Source organism: Pagrus pagrus (assembly GCF_965226575.1).
Source record: "Pagrus pagrus genome assembly, chromosome: 10".
In the NCBI taxonomy this organism is placed as follows: domain Eukaryota; kingdom Metazoa; phylum Chordata; class Actinopteri; order Spariformes; family Sparidae; genus Pagrus; species Pagrus pagrus.
Window position 1 is genome coordinate 19,127,329 of NC_140194.1, and position 15,951 is coordinate 19,143,279.

Below are 15,951 nucleotides of genomic sequence, written 5' to 3' on the forward strand. Positions count from 1 at the left end.
GCAGTCCATCGCTGCAGCAGGTTGTTCTTTTGTGAGGTGATTTGTGATGTTGGGAAGTCGGCCATTTTCCTCTCTCTGACCCCGGTAGCACTAACGTCACCAACACACGTTTTTCCTCCTGATGCAACGATGAAGGAGCGGGCAGCCGACTAGTAATCTGCTAAATCGGGGCTGATCTGCTCAATAAAGCGATTTGGGGAACAAAATTAGACGGATTGGGCAAACAATGCTACTCTGTTTTCTTCCTACAGAGCTGAGGGGCCAAGTTCAGGCTTTAGATGTGTGTGTGTGTGTGTGTTCATGGGTTTGAGTAAGAAAGCAGGAAGCTGAGACACAAGTACAAATCCATTTACAGAGCCATAATAAAATGTGCAGCTCCACCTGCAGCTCGCTGTGTTTCATGTATAGTTAATGTCAGTTAAATTACATGGGTCATTCCATACCAACTCACCAAGGGCCGAGTTCATGTCATGGATCTTCTTGAAAAAATAATATCCAAACTACTATTAAATTCAAGATACCTTGCAAAATCCTATTGCTCTACTCCAAATGGCCCTCTGAGCTAAATTTCTGCATTTTTGTGATTGTATTGTCTTGTATTCTCCGCCTCACCAATCAATTTTTTTTTTTTACCAGAACAAAGAATCTGTCATTTTCAAAAATTCTCCACTAGTTTTCACATTCTTGCAACCAAATGTTGATTGCATAGTATACAGCCACATACAGCAGCGCAGCATTTGAGTTCAATGACTCACATTTCAGTTGCTGGAATTTAACTGAGTGTGCTGGGAGAGAAGAAAACAAGGATAAGCATTAAAAGTGAAAATGGTGCTTTGTCTGCAGACTGCAGTGTCTTTTCTGGGTCAGCCCACTTTTAATGCAGTGGGTTTTGTAACCTATTTGGACATGGTGCCATTCGATGATTTAAATTCCTGATCCAGTATTTATGAGACTCTGACCTGTTGGTCTGGATGATCCTGAAAATATTTCCCAACTCCAACAGAGCTTTAGTTTCACACATTAATGCTACTGCTGCTGTTAATGCTGATCTGGCTCTGAATCAAGTAGGAGGACCATGACGCCATTGTTTGTTTTTCCTCCACAATTAGCATGATCATTAATGCAATGATTCAGGGCAACAGAAGTAAAAAGGTATAGGACAGCTGACTATACTCTCATCAATGATCTAAATGCAACACTTTTGTTTTTTTGCTCCAATTTTTCACAAGCTGAAGTAAAAGTTAGAAGACTTTTTCTGTGCAGACAAACGATTAACATCTGTCAGATCATGAGCATGTATCCTGCAGTGTGCATGTGTGTCATTGTGTTACGTGATAAAACTCAGTGGCCTTTTATTGTAACCAGCCCAAAGCACGCCTGTGCCACAATCATGCCGTTTCATCAGCATCCTTATTTGCCACACCTGTCAGGTGGATGGATTATCATCACAAAGTGCTCATTAACACCAATTTTAACTAATTTGTGCACAATTAATCAAAACATAGAATCTATTCTTAGAATTTTTAGAAAATAAAAATATCCTGGTATCACATATGAATCACTATTGCTGCTTTTTCTTGTAATTTTTTACTTTACTTTTTTACTGTTCCGACACATTTGTATGTTAAACCATAGCACTCATGTATTTTTTTTCATCGACATGCATGACCCTTTGACATGTTTTAACATCCGTTTTGATTATTTTTGTGTGTAAATAAATCTTAATAAAATGTGTTTTTTAAAAAATGCTCGTCTCAAACCTTTTCAAAGCAAAAAAACTGAAAAGAAACCCCAATTAAAGTGCCCTCAGCAGCACTATGTTACTATGCCACAAACTGTAACTTGAGTTGGCAGCATCTGCAAAGTGAAGTTAAACCAGACCAAAACAATTCTAAAGTCATAAGAGGCACAACAATATGGTAAAACTTTGTTAATATGTTGTTCAATGAAAGCACAAAGTGATAATGTTTAAATTAAACATGATGCCATTTTATTGGGACATTTAAGAGCAGCTTACAATGAGAGGTAATTACATAACACCATTACAACTGAACACAACTGTTAAAACATTAAGGCCACATATACATGGAGGTAACTGCAACAGATTACATTTAAAATGTTTCCCTTTTGCCTTACATATGCAGAAAAACATTTTAAAAAGTGTAACTTGTTCTACTTTGAGTGCTCTCATAGCGGCCACTTTCCTGCCACATAATTTTCATGTTCTTCTATGAATAGAAGACATTTTTTTTTATATAAAGCAATCTCAACTGAAAAATACAGTTGCGCTTTCCAAAACAGCTGCACCTGTGGCCCGTGTCCCATTAATAGTTAACCTTTTTACCTTTCAAGTAAGAGCAGATCAAGTTAGAGAACTCCAAACTCCGCATTTCATAACCTCAAAACTTTAAGAGCACCAATGTCACTCTATTAACATTATCAAGTTAGCCTGATAACTTAGAAACTCTGCAGGCAAACGTCACAGCAAAAAAATATGCTGTTGGGCACTCCAACCATGTTTAACATGTTTTAAAGTAAGTTAAGTGTTTTCATTTAAGCAATAAAGTTATTTTCTCCAAAGTGACACAGTACATCTCCTCATGTGAGACAATGCAGATCATCTCATTATACCCCCCCACATTGTTTATAGTTATCTGAACGTGCTTTGATGACTGTGTCTCTTGAGGTATTTCCCACTAAATGTGCCACATGGGTCATAAACACTCTCATTGGCTGCCAGCTATGACATCATCTGGCCAGTACTCGTCCTGCATGTAGTGGTTTGAGGAGGCGAAGCTCGGCTCATGTGGGGCGTCGTCGTCCCTCAGCTTGTTCTGCAGCTCCTGTTCCCACTCACCCTCCACCAGCTTGTAGAGGTCGAGGGTGGCCTGAGCGTCCTCCACCGAACAGTGACCTCTCCTCCCCATCTGGACAGGGAAACAAAGACAGGGTCAGCGTAACCAATCACATTACAAACATGCTGACAGCAGACTTCAAATACAGATTCAATAGTAGTTACAGTATGTGCACATGAGGAAAATGAGGATCTGTTTTTGATGGCATCACCAAATACAGCTCGACTAGTACTGGTTAATAATAATTTGATAGGAATTATAATTTGGTATTTAAGACAGGGCATTTCACAGTAGAAAAATGAATGTCTCAGCGCTCTCTGGTGGGCAAACATCATGATGACACTTTATTTTCATGATTATTTTTGGACAAAAGATGATGATTGCAAAACAAATTAAATTTATAAACAAATAAGTCTGAAAATGCTTCCGACAGTCAAAGTCTCACCTGTATCCTCCTGTTGAGCAGCTTACTGACCAGGATTTTCAGGGAGGGGCAACGTTCGCGGGGGAAACCAGCCAATCGGCTGAGGAGACGTGTGGTACTCGTGTCCCTGACCATGTGACCTGGATGGAGCATGTCCAACACCTCAAAGTCGTTGTAGACTGAGTGGCCGATGACCACTTTGCCCTCAAGTATGCTGAGGATCTACAGGAAAGAAGCCACATAAATGCATTAGAGGAGAAATATCTGACTTGACAGCTCAAACCACTTTGACGTGTATATAGTAGAGCCCTATGATCTAAAATGAAGAGACAACAATACAGGCATTTTAAACACAGGCGGTATTTCTCAGACCCTCCTCAGGAGGATTTGGACTCATGTGCTACCTGTTAAACCTGAACTACAGCTTCAGCTTTTCTAAACAATACTTCACATTTCTGTACTTTCTCCTGAGGGGCTGTTGGCGTCTCAAAGCTCAATATGGAGCAAAGTAACAGCTGATGCTTTGGAAAGGAGGAGATGATTAGAGAATCATTCGATAGAGCTCAGATCCAAAAGCGAATTGGGTCTCACCTCTTCCCTGGCCTGAGTGAACGGCGTTGCGTTCTGCAGGTGATGCCTCCTGATGCCACTCCAGCGAGTCCTGTAGTCTGTGACTGGCTGACACGGTTGGACATATTTATCATACAATATGTTGCCATGATAGTCCAGGATGCTACAGCGTGCCAGCTCGCTGCAGCGCCCCCCAGGCCCGGTCCCCACCATCTCACAGTCCAACGCTACCACCATGGTTGAGCTGAGGCACGGTGAGCTTCGACCACTGGCTGGAGGACTCGCCTCTGAGCAGAAACCACTGTCCACCTCCCAGTTGTCCCTGAGGGCTGTGGCTAAACTGTGGTGGTCAGCGAATCCAGATTTAGATATGTCAGCACTCCTGTTCTCAGAGTTCAGAGAACTTTGACTTTCCTGCCCTGAATTGCTTGATTTTGTTTTTTTAACAAGTTTATTCGTACCAAGTGGTTCATTGTGGTTGTCCGTTAATTTCCTCTTCATGTTTGGGATCTTCATATTCGGCTGGCATTTCTTCCTTACTTTTGTGTTCTCCATGACTCGAAGCATCAGGGATTTTTTGCACAAATACCGATAGTTGCTGAGAGGCCCCCAAGAGGAGGCTTTACTCCTTTTTGATGGCTCTGCCATCATCAACCACTGAAACCAGCCTTTGCGACATAACTGAGGAAATAAAACACAAAAACAGCCAGATTAACACTAGGAAATAAATTCAATAGGTAGTAAGTAATATGGAAGATTTTATTTTTCTAACATCTAAACATTTTCTCTGAAAAGGGTAGCATTGTCACTGGGGCTGTTGCATAACCTTGGTTATGATCTCACTGTGGCCCATAAAGCAGACTGACATGAGTTAAGTCTAAAGATTATTTTTTTTAATACAATACTTGTAACAATACTTACAGCCCACATAAGATCTCACTGATGTGGCCATGCAGAAATACCACTGACTTTAAGGGGCAGGAGAGTGACAGCAACACACGAGGACACGACAGCCAGTGACACTGTCTTGTTTATCTCATTAATTTAAGTTAGATGAGCTCATCTATGGTTATTAAATTACGTTAAGTCTGGGAAAATGTGGGATGACAAAAGCAGTTCTGTCTTACAGACAATGGCACCAAACTCCATTCAAAATTCTGGCATTTTAATGTTACTTTGTTACTCCCTGACTGCTACTTACTGCCTAACATTTATTTTAATCCTAAATAAATTCACTATTCTATAACATAATATAGCTCGTACATACAGCTATAACAGATTTAAATAACGGAGATTGGTTGAGTTGATCGATTAGGCCGTGATGGGCAGTGTGTTACCCAACTGTCGTACAAAAGCTTACAGTCATTCACAAAGATGTTCTTGGTCAGTTGTAAGTAATCCGACGAACACTGGCACATAAGTGTTTAGAAATGGCGCGGACTTGTGTTTTATGTAGTGTTAAACCGAGGCAGTACCTCCCACAAACAATAATTGCCAGATATTTCAAAGGAGTTTGGCGTCACGTTCCGCTACAACAACTGACATGTAGCTAGCTTGTCCAGCTTTAAAAGCGACGTCAAACAAAGACACTAAATATCATTCCTCGGAGAAAAACACACGAAAAGACTAACGCTAACATGTAAACTTGTTGTCAAAAACACATGAGAATAATGTGACATATAACAGATGAAATCATTTCTACGTTACCTTCTGATGCAGCACGTGTACAGTCTGGACATGCCTGGACAAGCTCGATCTACTCCTCATCTGATTGGCTGTTTCTCTTCTTCGTGTGTTCCCTGACAGGAAGCGTTTGACCGCCAAAACCTGCGGAGTCGCCACCTAATGGTTGGATGTGTTATCGTTTCACAAGTGCGACTTTTCATTGGTCAAACAATTCAGGTTGTGTGGACGATTTATAATCGATTGATGACAGGAAAGCCGTTAAATTAATATCCGAGGTTCATAAAAGCATTTATTAGTGGCTGCACCTCTCCGGTTGGATCACCAAAAGCCTTCAATACTCTAAAAGGTGCAACATGTAAGGACTGGCCATCTGTCAAATTCATACTCCAAACAAACAGGGGGCAGCATATTACCAGAGTAGCCGCTAACTGCTGATAACTCTAGCTGCCCCTTAGCTAGTTAGCTCAGAGGGCTGTGCAGCTAGCTGTTCAGACTGGGAGCTCAGGGACCAGGAGGCTGTTAGTGTTCACAGCGCTACCACAGGGGCTTTGGACTGGGACAGGCTGAGGATAGCTGGTTGCCTGCTTACTGTTGTAGATACAGTATCTGTGCAACATAATACATTGACATCAAATTATGAAAACTGATTTATTCACAGCCTGTTGATGATTTTTGGACATTTTTTTAAACTAAAATCCTTACATGTTGCCCCTTTAAAAGGAAAGAAAAGCCCCTTGTGACTTACTAGGTTACATACAATTTAGACAGAAAGGTGTTTTAAAAATAAATCTATCTTGTACGAATCTAAACCTATCCTGTCCTGCATGTTTTAGATGTTTCTCTGCTTCAACATGCCTGATTCAAATAAGCAATCCGTCATCAAGCTCTGTCGATGACCTTGATGTATTGGCAATATGTTTTCCTATTATGTTATGATGGGAGTAACGTCTTTTTTTCCTTTGACCCCAAATTGTTTGTGTTATAATTTACAGACCAAAGCAAATTCAGTTAAATTCAGAGCAATCCATTTTTTCACACATGACCCAACTTATGACTAAAAAATGAATTTGTCGGTTGCCAAAAAAAAATTATCACCAATTTTAAATAACTGAATTGCTGAACACATTTTATTAATGTAGAGAAAAAAAAATCTAAAATAACTAAAATAACAAAGAAAATATTTTTCTTTAGTGCTTTGTCTCTTAAACACTAAATGCAATGACCTAATACAATATCGGAAATAAATCAGAAACTCAAAAATCAGCCAACAGTATGAGAAAACATTTATATCCATGAATGACATCATACAGTTCCTTTTGGTTTTGTGGGCCTTTTTATTTCACAATCCTTCCAAATGTACAAAAACAAAGACGTGTTACAAAAACAAAAAGAAAAAAAAAGGAATTCACCATTACCATTATCCCCTGTGACGACAACAACAAAAACCAACAGATGACTGGAGACTGCTGTCAAACCAAAGTGCATCAGCCTGAGGTGTGGTAGACAGACCAGGGGAAATAAAAATCTCAATTTTTCAAAAGCGGTCCCCCTCTTCTCTAAAAATGTGTTTTTGTTTTTAAACATTGGGCAGGCCCTGGCCACCACCTCTCCACCGTCCACAGTTTTCCCAGAGCAGCGGAGGACCTAAAAGGGAGCGCCGCATCTTTTCGACTTGGCTTCAGAGCATTCGGTAGTTCACTAAGAGAGTGGAATATAATTTAGTTCTTTCTTTGCATGGATTGATTTCCCCAATCCTCCTCCTCCTGTTGTGGGTGGGATGTTGAGTTCCTGTTTGGAGCTTTTATAGCTCAATCTTGTCGTCATCGTCGTCCCTCTTCTTCTTCTTCTTCTTCTTGGACTCCTCCTGCACTGCCAAGGGATTGGTGGCCTCTCTCTTCAGGTAGGAGACGAAGTCGCTCACCTCGCGACCACCCTGAAACACAAACAGTGAGGGGACGATGAGCAGAGTGGATACAAGCGTGACTTTGATTTAATGAACGCTCAAGCTGACACTCACCTCGTATTTCTTTGGGGTCATCTTACGTCCAGCTGGGGCAAAGTACAGTGTGGGGAAACTAGAAAAGCAAAGGTTGAGGAGATTGATGAGAAATCTCATCATGAGTGAGCAAGATGCCAAAAATGAACCCACAAAACAAAATTAACAGCCCAACTAACACAGGATTTTTAAGGTCGATACAAATGAGTTTTAAAAAATCCTATAACAATGCATTGGCTTGGCCTTTTTATCGCTCTGGCTCTAAATACATTTCAGAACTTCCAGTGAAATACAAAAACTAAATGAACTAGTAAATGGGATATGACAAGGTTTATTTCTTCCTGATAGTAATTGGGAAGTAATGTGTAGATGAAACTGGGTGTTACATTTTCCGTCAAGGCTTTCTGAGGCAGAAGGGAAGTGTGAATATTACACTGAAGTGACCCATGACTCACCCGCTGACTTCATATGGAGATGGCACATCGTTGGCTGTGGCGTCCATCTTCGCAATGACAATGTTGGGATCATCAGCAAGCTTTAAGAGAAGAGGAGAGAAACAGTCAATTGTTTGCAAGCTATTTCACAAAATCTACCTCTAGAGAGTCTGTAAGTTCTGCTCCATTACAACTTTTGCTCAAAGCTAGTAAAACATTGGTCTTATATGCTGGTTTCCATTGTTCTTTTAAATATTATTTTACACTTAAAAGTACAAAACTGAAATGAAAGACAACACTAGGTTCCCTAAACTTTTCAACCTACAATTGTTTCTTGTTCTTGTTTAATCTCTTATAGTGTGTTTAGCCCTTCTTTGATTAAGGTCATTGAAAAGCATTATTTTACAGTATTACCTCAATCTGTTAAATATGGCAACAGTAGTAGATAAGACAGATGTTTATTTATCGTCCGTTCCCTCACCTTCTCCCCCAGCTCGTTGAATTTGGGCTCCAGGCTCTTGCAGTGGCCGCACCATGGAGCGTAGAACTCGATCAGCACGTCTTTGCTGTCGTCGTTGACGATGGAGTCAAAGTTCTCAGCCACCACAACCTGAAGACAAATGACAGATGTCACAATTTGTCATTATGGACCGATGAGCAGCTTTCTGTCAACATTTTTTCAAGATAGCATTGTTATTCCTGAGCACTGCGACTGTAGTTTTACCCCTAATGTTAAATGCTAAATGTTCAATAAAGACCTACTGCAGCTTTTTATGCTCTCAACAAGCACAGTATCTGATCCTAGAAAATAACTGTTAACCAATGTTGATTGGTTAACCAATAACAACAACAACAACAATATGAAAGCAGCATTATGCTACTAATATATCTTGAATGTATACATAATAGTTGCTCAGTCAACTAGTGACTACATATACGTTTTATTTTTACATGTCATTTACTAGCTTATAATCACAAGTACAATAGCTAAATTAAGATGGGAATGTACCCCTTACAAAACATGATAAAGCCAACAGTCTAGCCCCTCAGTAATCCCGAAGGTGTAATCAAGATCTGGCTGTACCAAAGGATCAAGTATTGTTTATATTCCATTAATCCTTACAAGTATTAAGTCTCATCAGTTTTACATAGCAGAAGGTATATTACACATGAAATAGAAAAATGTGGAAGCAATACAAATACCACTTAATGGTACATTATTAATAGAATTTGTGAATCTTCCTTGAGGTTTCATCTGACCTTGACAGGTCCGTCGTTGTTCTCTGGGATGGCCTCTGATTTGAGGTAGCGCTTCAATTTGCCTTCAAAGTAGTCCTGCAGGAAACGCTCCAGAGCTTTTCCGTCGCGTCTGTTACGAGAACAAAAACAGAACTTCTTTTAAATAACCAGTAGAGAAATAGTGTGTGGGGAGCAAACACATGCAAAATCAATAGATATTCAAACTTTCAATTTGATTAGAAGCCAGTAATCTGACTTTAATGTAGTTTTTCACTGAGCTCCTGCAGGCTAATGAAAATGAGTCATACTGCATTTCTGTTCATTTGTTTATCCAGTGCTGATCTCTTCTACAGATCTGTCTTGTACCACAGCACCTAGGGAACTTCTTAAAAATGTAAAAACTCAAATCAACTCAAAACATGTCCATTGTGGCCCACACAAAAAAATTCTGGATGACTGTTACAATAACCATGAGAATAACACGAGCTGCAGCTCACATTTTAAAATATTGGACCTTTAGATTGTCATTTAACATTATGAAACCACACCCGAGTACATTAGACAAGCATCTCCTCATTGTGTGAAAGGGTGTTGATTGAGTCAAAGTGGTAATTCATGCAGAGACATCATTAGCTCAACACCCTTTTAAAGTCAACAAGCTAGCAAATAGGGAAATGTGTGAATAATTAAGTCATCTATAATAATTATGCCAAAATGCAAATTTGGATGTTTGAAATGCACTTATGGCAAACGACAAAATGAACATTTGATTTGACTCACGAGAACTCCTCAGACATGGCGTATTTGTCTCCCTTGGCAGTGCGGATGGTCACCAGAGGCAGTTCTCCTGAGCTGCCATCCAGGCCGAACTCGGACACGTCGTGGCTGAACGCGGCCTTGCTGGCAACGGCAAAGTTCAGCTTCTTGCCCTGATCAAGGAAGCTCTTGGCCACCTTCATCACCCTGTACAATGCCACAAAGAACAAACATAGCTTGTGATTTTTCAATTTTAAATACACAAGAAGACCGAGATTTTAGCTCAGACTAAGAAAGTCAACAGCCACTGTGTGAAGGTGAGGGACCCTGGATGGGTTTAGAGACACTCACCTGTTCCTCCAGTAGTTGGAGCCCTTGGGATTTTTGTCATAATCAACATCATAATAAGCCACGAGCAGGTCTTTTCCTTTCAGCTGGTCTTTGTTGTCATCTGTCATGTGGGGGCAGATTCCAAAGCTGAGATGGACAGAGAATGTAAGAATTACATATACATTTACATCAACAATCCATATTCTCCAGCCACATAATCCAGCTATGCAGATGGTCAACAGCAGTGGAACATATATGAGGATTTGGTTTCAATCCGATCAAACTCATAGAAATACGCTGCACATACTGGCATCCTGCAAACTTCAATGTCATGCAGATTGTCTAGACAAGAGGCAAGCCTCGAAAAAAGTGAAAGTAAAACAAGTTGATAGGGGCGTTTGCGTCATGAGGGCAAAAAAGAAAAGAAAAAAAGAAATGCAGGCGACTCATCCGCATGCTTTGTCACACAACGGTTGGTGGAACACTGTTAAACCACATGTAGATGAGATATGCGCACAAGGGCTGCATCTTTTGTTTCCATTAAACACGTCTCTTTTTAAAAAAAACAACAGGCAGTAGCAGGCTAGAGGTTTCACATTCACACCCTTCTTGCATCTAATTCTCTTTCTCTATCTGTACAGTGTAAGTCTAAACCTTAAGATAACGATTTAGCGAAGCATGAACCACAAAGACTTCAGATAAAACTCATGAAAATAAGTTATCAGTCAGTTATGTCATTAACCTCCAAAAATGACATGACACCGGATTATAAATCCAGTTTTTGTTGATCACAAGTACCAAACACAATTTGTTACAGCTCAGATGTATGCATTTCACTGTCACGTCATTTTTGTCTGAATGCAGATACAATGGATTAATAATCTGAATCTGCAGAGTAACTAAAGCAACTATAAACTAAAATTATCAAATTAATGTTGTGGAGTTAAAAGTACAATATTTGCCTCCAAAATTGAGGAGTGGAAGTATAAAGTAATAGAAAACAGAAATACTAAAGTTAAGTACAAAATTGTACTTCGTCCCTGGTTACTCTAACTCCTGAGACAATCATCTGTTACTGCAAATGTATATAAGTTTCAAACATCAGTATCAGTCACCTGAATTACTAACAATTGGTACTGAAAAAACATATTGGTCGATCCCTGCTCCTAGCTGAGTGACAGCTGACTGTGTTTGCAGAGTGCACACCTCACCTACAACACAAGGTCCTGTTGGCACTGGGCCTTGTATGTAAATATGTACAGTGACTATGCAAGATGACCAAGTTTTACGGTTGTCAACTAGACCAACTGCTCTACATGTACCAAACATCTCTGCTGCCTAACTGGAGCCTCTGAATGCTAAATGATGGGGGAAGGATGCAGATAAAACTCACATGTTGTCCTGGATGAACCTCTTGATTTTGTTGTTGGTGTATTTCTCATCGGTGAACTTCACAGAGCTGTCTTCAAACTTGTTGTTGAGTCGTGGTGGGCGGAACAGGACGACTCCCCTGTCGACCAAAAACAGGAAATGTCATTGTAGTCCTGCTGCACCAACGGCAGCTGTGTTGATAACATCAAATGTGTATGAGAATCGAGATATTTGGCTTCTCTGCCAATATCTGTTCCCATGGGCTTGTGTGAAAGCAAGAATGATGACTTAGCCAAAGGTGGAAAGAGCTACTTACTCTCCGTCAATGCTTTGGCTCTGGAGGAGAGCCTCAGAGTTGGTGTGGGCGAAGCGGTAGTTGTCTCTCAGGGCGCTGGCTGCCTTCAGGAACTCAGCCTGTGATGTGCTCTTGTCATCAGCAAAGAACCCTGAGAAGGAAAGACAAATCCTATTCAGATAGGGCTACAATAAACGCGGTCCTGTTGTTTGTGGTTGTACCCAAATGGGGTTCAAGTTACCATCCCATGCTTATTTACGCTATATTGCTGATGGACTTTGTAAACACAGAAAGTGACTACAAGAGAAGGTGAATGAGTGAAATTCAAACAGTAACTCACCAATGACACTTGCGTCTTGGTCTGCAATGTACTTCTGAAAGGCTGCGTCATCCTTGAGCTCCACAGAAGCTGGGCCAGCCTGCTTCTTAAGGAAGCTGACAATCCCATCTACAGAGAGCAAGAGGAAAGTGGAGGAACAACACAGAGAGAAGAAAAGAGGGAGAGGAGACAACCATGAGGTCACAGAAATAAGCAGATATCAGGAGTATTTGTGCAGGTATGAGAAGGTATACATGTTAAAAATCACATCACAGGCAAATACCTGCTGTTCTGGGACCATCATAGGGACCAGATTCTTCTCCATCCCTGAAGATCTTCAGGGTCGGGTAGCCACTGACACCATATTTGCTGCAAACGTTGCTGTTGGATGTGCAGTCAACCTAAGAGGAAAGAAAATCATTCACTTTCTGAAGAGGTACAGAGTGCAGAGAGCCCTTGCTAAAGTGGACAAAGTTAAGTGAGCTGCATTATGCAATACCTTGACCAGAGGGACGCTGCCTTTCAGACGTGTGGCTGCTGCCTCATACTCAGGTGCTAGCCGTTTACAATGGCCACACCTAATGGACAGAAGATATGATGAGTCAAACAGGGGCACAATTTGCACTTCAGCTGTAGTCAGGTTTCAGCTTGGCCAAGATCCTGAGGGAGGTCTAGTGATTTCACCATGTGGAATTTGATACTTCTGACGTAATTCAGTAGGGTTTGTGAAAAAGTTTAGCCTGAGGGCAACAAACATGATTCACAAGATTGAAAATCATTTAACTTTAATATTTGCTAATAACTCCATTAATTGTTTGGGTCCCAAACTTTGAGCTGTCCATCACATTTCCCCAAAGCATGAGTTGGCACTTTAATACTGTTTATTTTGTCAGTGCAACAGTCCAAAGCAAAGACATATTCACTCTGTTAACACAAATATTCACGTTTATAAAATTAGAAAGAAATATGTTTTGGTATTTTCATTGAAACATGACGTTTCCGCTCTAGATAGTATAGTGTTTAACGTTTTAATAATACCATCTCGATTAACTTAGATTTCTATTCAAGTTTGGCACAGTGGAACCACGTCACAGCTCCTTTCGACCAATCAAAGGTGGACACCAAAACTTCCCTGGCCAATCAGAACGTTACAACAGTCAAAGGACACCCCCCTAACTTCCTCATAGCCTCATTCGTACGTAGTTTCCATTGAAAAGCATTCAGAACACTTACAAGTACAAGACAGACATAATTGTCTTTATTATGTTTTCCATTTTTTATTTAAATCTACTTTCAAACCGTAGCACTCTTTGAATCACTGGTCCACTTCAATTTAAACTACGAATACAGGTAGTTGGCTTACACCTTTCCGCTTCAAGCTAACATGCTAACGTTTGGTCACTAGCCAATAAACCTGAGACAATTTGACACTTCCGACTATGTTAACATTAGAGGTAAACAGACGTGCAATTTTTAACAAACACAACTAATGATACACATTCAAAAAACCAATTGAGATACACTCCCAGTGTTTTAAGTTCTGCAAGTGAACGGTAATTAGCTGAACTGCTCACCGCGAAGCAAGTAAGCTAGCGTTACGTTAGCTTATTTAACGAACGTAGAGGTTTAATATAAACTGTGCAAGTAACGTCTGAAGACTCACCACGGGGCGAAAAATTCCACCAGAGCGATGTCATGGCCACCAATCTTGCTATCGAAATCATCATCCCCGTATTCGAGCACATCACTGGCCCGGGAGAACCCAGCGAGGGCGGCCAAAAAGATCAGCCTCAACATTGCAGACCGCACTCGCTAAAAGTAGTCTTTACTTTTTGAGAAACAAAAAAAAAAGTTTGAATTGCAAATTGTGTCCGTGGCGGCCCCCTCTTCACCTCTTCAGCGACGTAAAGCCCAGAGCTGCAGGCTCATCCGACAGGGCCAAATGCAGACTAGTCGATAGAGAAAGAGAAAGGGATGGAGGCGGTGAAGATGTTCAGGCAGGCAGCGGGACCTCTCCTCCTAACCACAGTGTGGCAGCCTCGCATTGGTCCAATCAATGCGTCACTCTTCCTCTGTCAGCCAATGGGAAGTAAGCAAACGGGCCCTCATCCTCTCAGAACCAATCACGACGCGACAAAATCAAAACTCCTCTCTCACACGCGGAAGTGCTTATGTTACTAGTTCACTGCTTGATATCCTGGCTTTTTAATGAACTGCAAACAACTCCAAGTGTGTCATTACAGCAAGTTATGTTATTTAATATGACATGTACGTACAAGTGCTCAATCCATGGACTGATACGGCTGAAATACAGTTGCAGTGAGAAACATTTGTTAGACAACAACAAACCTTTTCATATGATATCAGGTATACTAGAATAGGGTAAAACTTTTATGTCACCAAGGAGCACTTTGACTCCTTGTAAACTTCAGCCAGTAATGATACATACAGAAAAGTACAGAAAAACATAAAAGTAGATGCAGGACGAATCCAACAAACCAATAAATACCTAATAATAGCCTCATCAATTTAATCAGTCTAAGTTGTACAAAAAATTAAGAAATTATAAAAAGTAGAATTCAGATTAAAACTTGGATGGCAATAAAGTTTCATGTAAGCAATAATTGACTTTTTAAAAATGTTCTTTTTAAAATTGTGGCTCCTAAGGTAATATAGTATAACATATAATGTCATGGAAAGAGTGGCCATCTTGGTAAGGGATCATTTTCATTAATTGATTCCAATAATGTCTTGTTTAGTCCAACCAACAGCACAAAGCACAGAGATATTACACAGAGTTTATTATCATATCAAGACAAAAGTAGCACATTCTCACAACTGAAAAGTTATTTTCACATTGTTGTTTTCAAATCAATTTTATGTAAGTGGTTAATAGACTGCCTTTCAGATGATTTATTAAGTATTGTCAACCACTCGTTGTTCACAGGCACCTTCCCTGATGCCTCAAAGACTGCCATGGTTAGACCACTTCTCAAAAAAAAGTTATTCATTCCTCAGTTTTTAGTCACTGCCGACCCATACCCAATCACCCTTTTTTAGGTAAGATTTTAGAAAAAGTTGTGTCTGAACAGGTAAACACTTTAATCAAAAACAAAAATATCTTTGAGACTTTTCAATCTGGTTTCAGAGCCCACCACAGCACAGAGACTGCATAGGTTAAAGTGCTTAATGATATAAGAATGAATACTGATTCAAATAAGCTTTCAGTCCTGGTTCTCCATGATCTTAGTGCAGCCTTTGATACCGTTGACCATGAAATCCTACTGCTAAGACTAAGACTTGAAAACTGGGTTGGTCTATCAGGAAGGGTTCTAAGATGGCTTAGATCATATCTGACTGGTCGGGAGTTTTTTGTTTCCCTGGGTAATTTATCCTCACAGAAAACAGAAATAACCTGTGAGATCCCACAAGGTTCAATTTTAGGTCACATCCTTTTTAGTCTCTATATTCTACCACTTGGTTATGCAGATGACACCCAGTTATACATTTCCTTATCCCCAGATGATTTTAGCCCCGTTGATAGGTTAGTGCAATGTTTACATGACATAAATGTGTGGATGTCACACAACTTTCTACAGCTGAACCAAGACAAGACAGAGATTATAACATTTGGGGGTAAAGTCGAGAGAGAGGAAGTTTCTGTACACATTCACTC

The 15,951-nt window shown here is 40.3% G+C and overlaps 2 protein-coding genes across 2 annotated transcripts; both read right to left on the minus strand.

Moving 5' to 3' along the window:
- Positions 1–1,962: 1,962 nt before the first annotated feature.
- isg20 (interferon stimulated exonuclease gene) lies at positions 1,963–5,653 on the minus strand. The gene is made up of 4 exons (XM_084365226.1): positions 5,557–5,653; positions 3,871–4,530; positions 3,301–3,501; positions 1,963–2,927 (listed from the first exon to the last, which is right to left on the minus strand). Exons 1-4 carry the CDS (start codon positions 5,614–5,616, stop codon positions 2,727–2,729), a joined length of 1,122 nt encoding a protein of 373 aa, XP_084221352.1. The 5' UTR covers positions 5,617–5,653; the 3' UTR covers positions 1,963–2,726.
- A 1,148-nt stretch (positions 5,654–6,801) lies between these two features.
- pdia3 (protein disulfide isomerase family A, member 3) lies at positions 6,802–14,293 on the minus strand. The gene is made up of 13 exons (XM_084365192.1): positions 13,939–14,293; positions 12,775–12,853; positions 12,559–12,676; positions 12,297–12,404; positions 11,978–12,107; positions 11,684–11,800; positions 10,312–10,437; positions 9,985–10,167; positions 9,226–9,334; positions 8,447–8,575; positions 7,987–8,066; positions 7,553–7,610; positions 6,802–7,468 (listed from the first exon to the last, which is right to left on the minus strand). Exons 1-13 carry the CDS (start codon positions 14,070–14,072, stop codon positions 7,337–7,339), a joined length of 1,503 nt encoding a protein of 500 aa, XP_084221318.1. The 5' UTR covers positions 14,073–14,293; the 3' UTR covers positions 6,802–7,336.
- Positions 14,294–15,951: the final 1,658 nt, after the last annotated feature.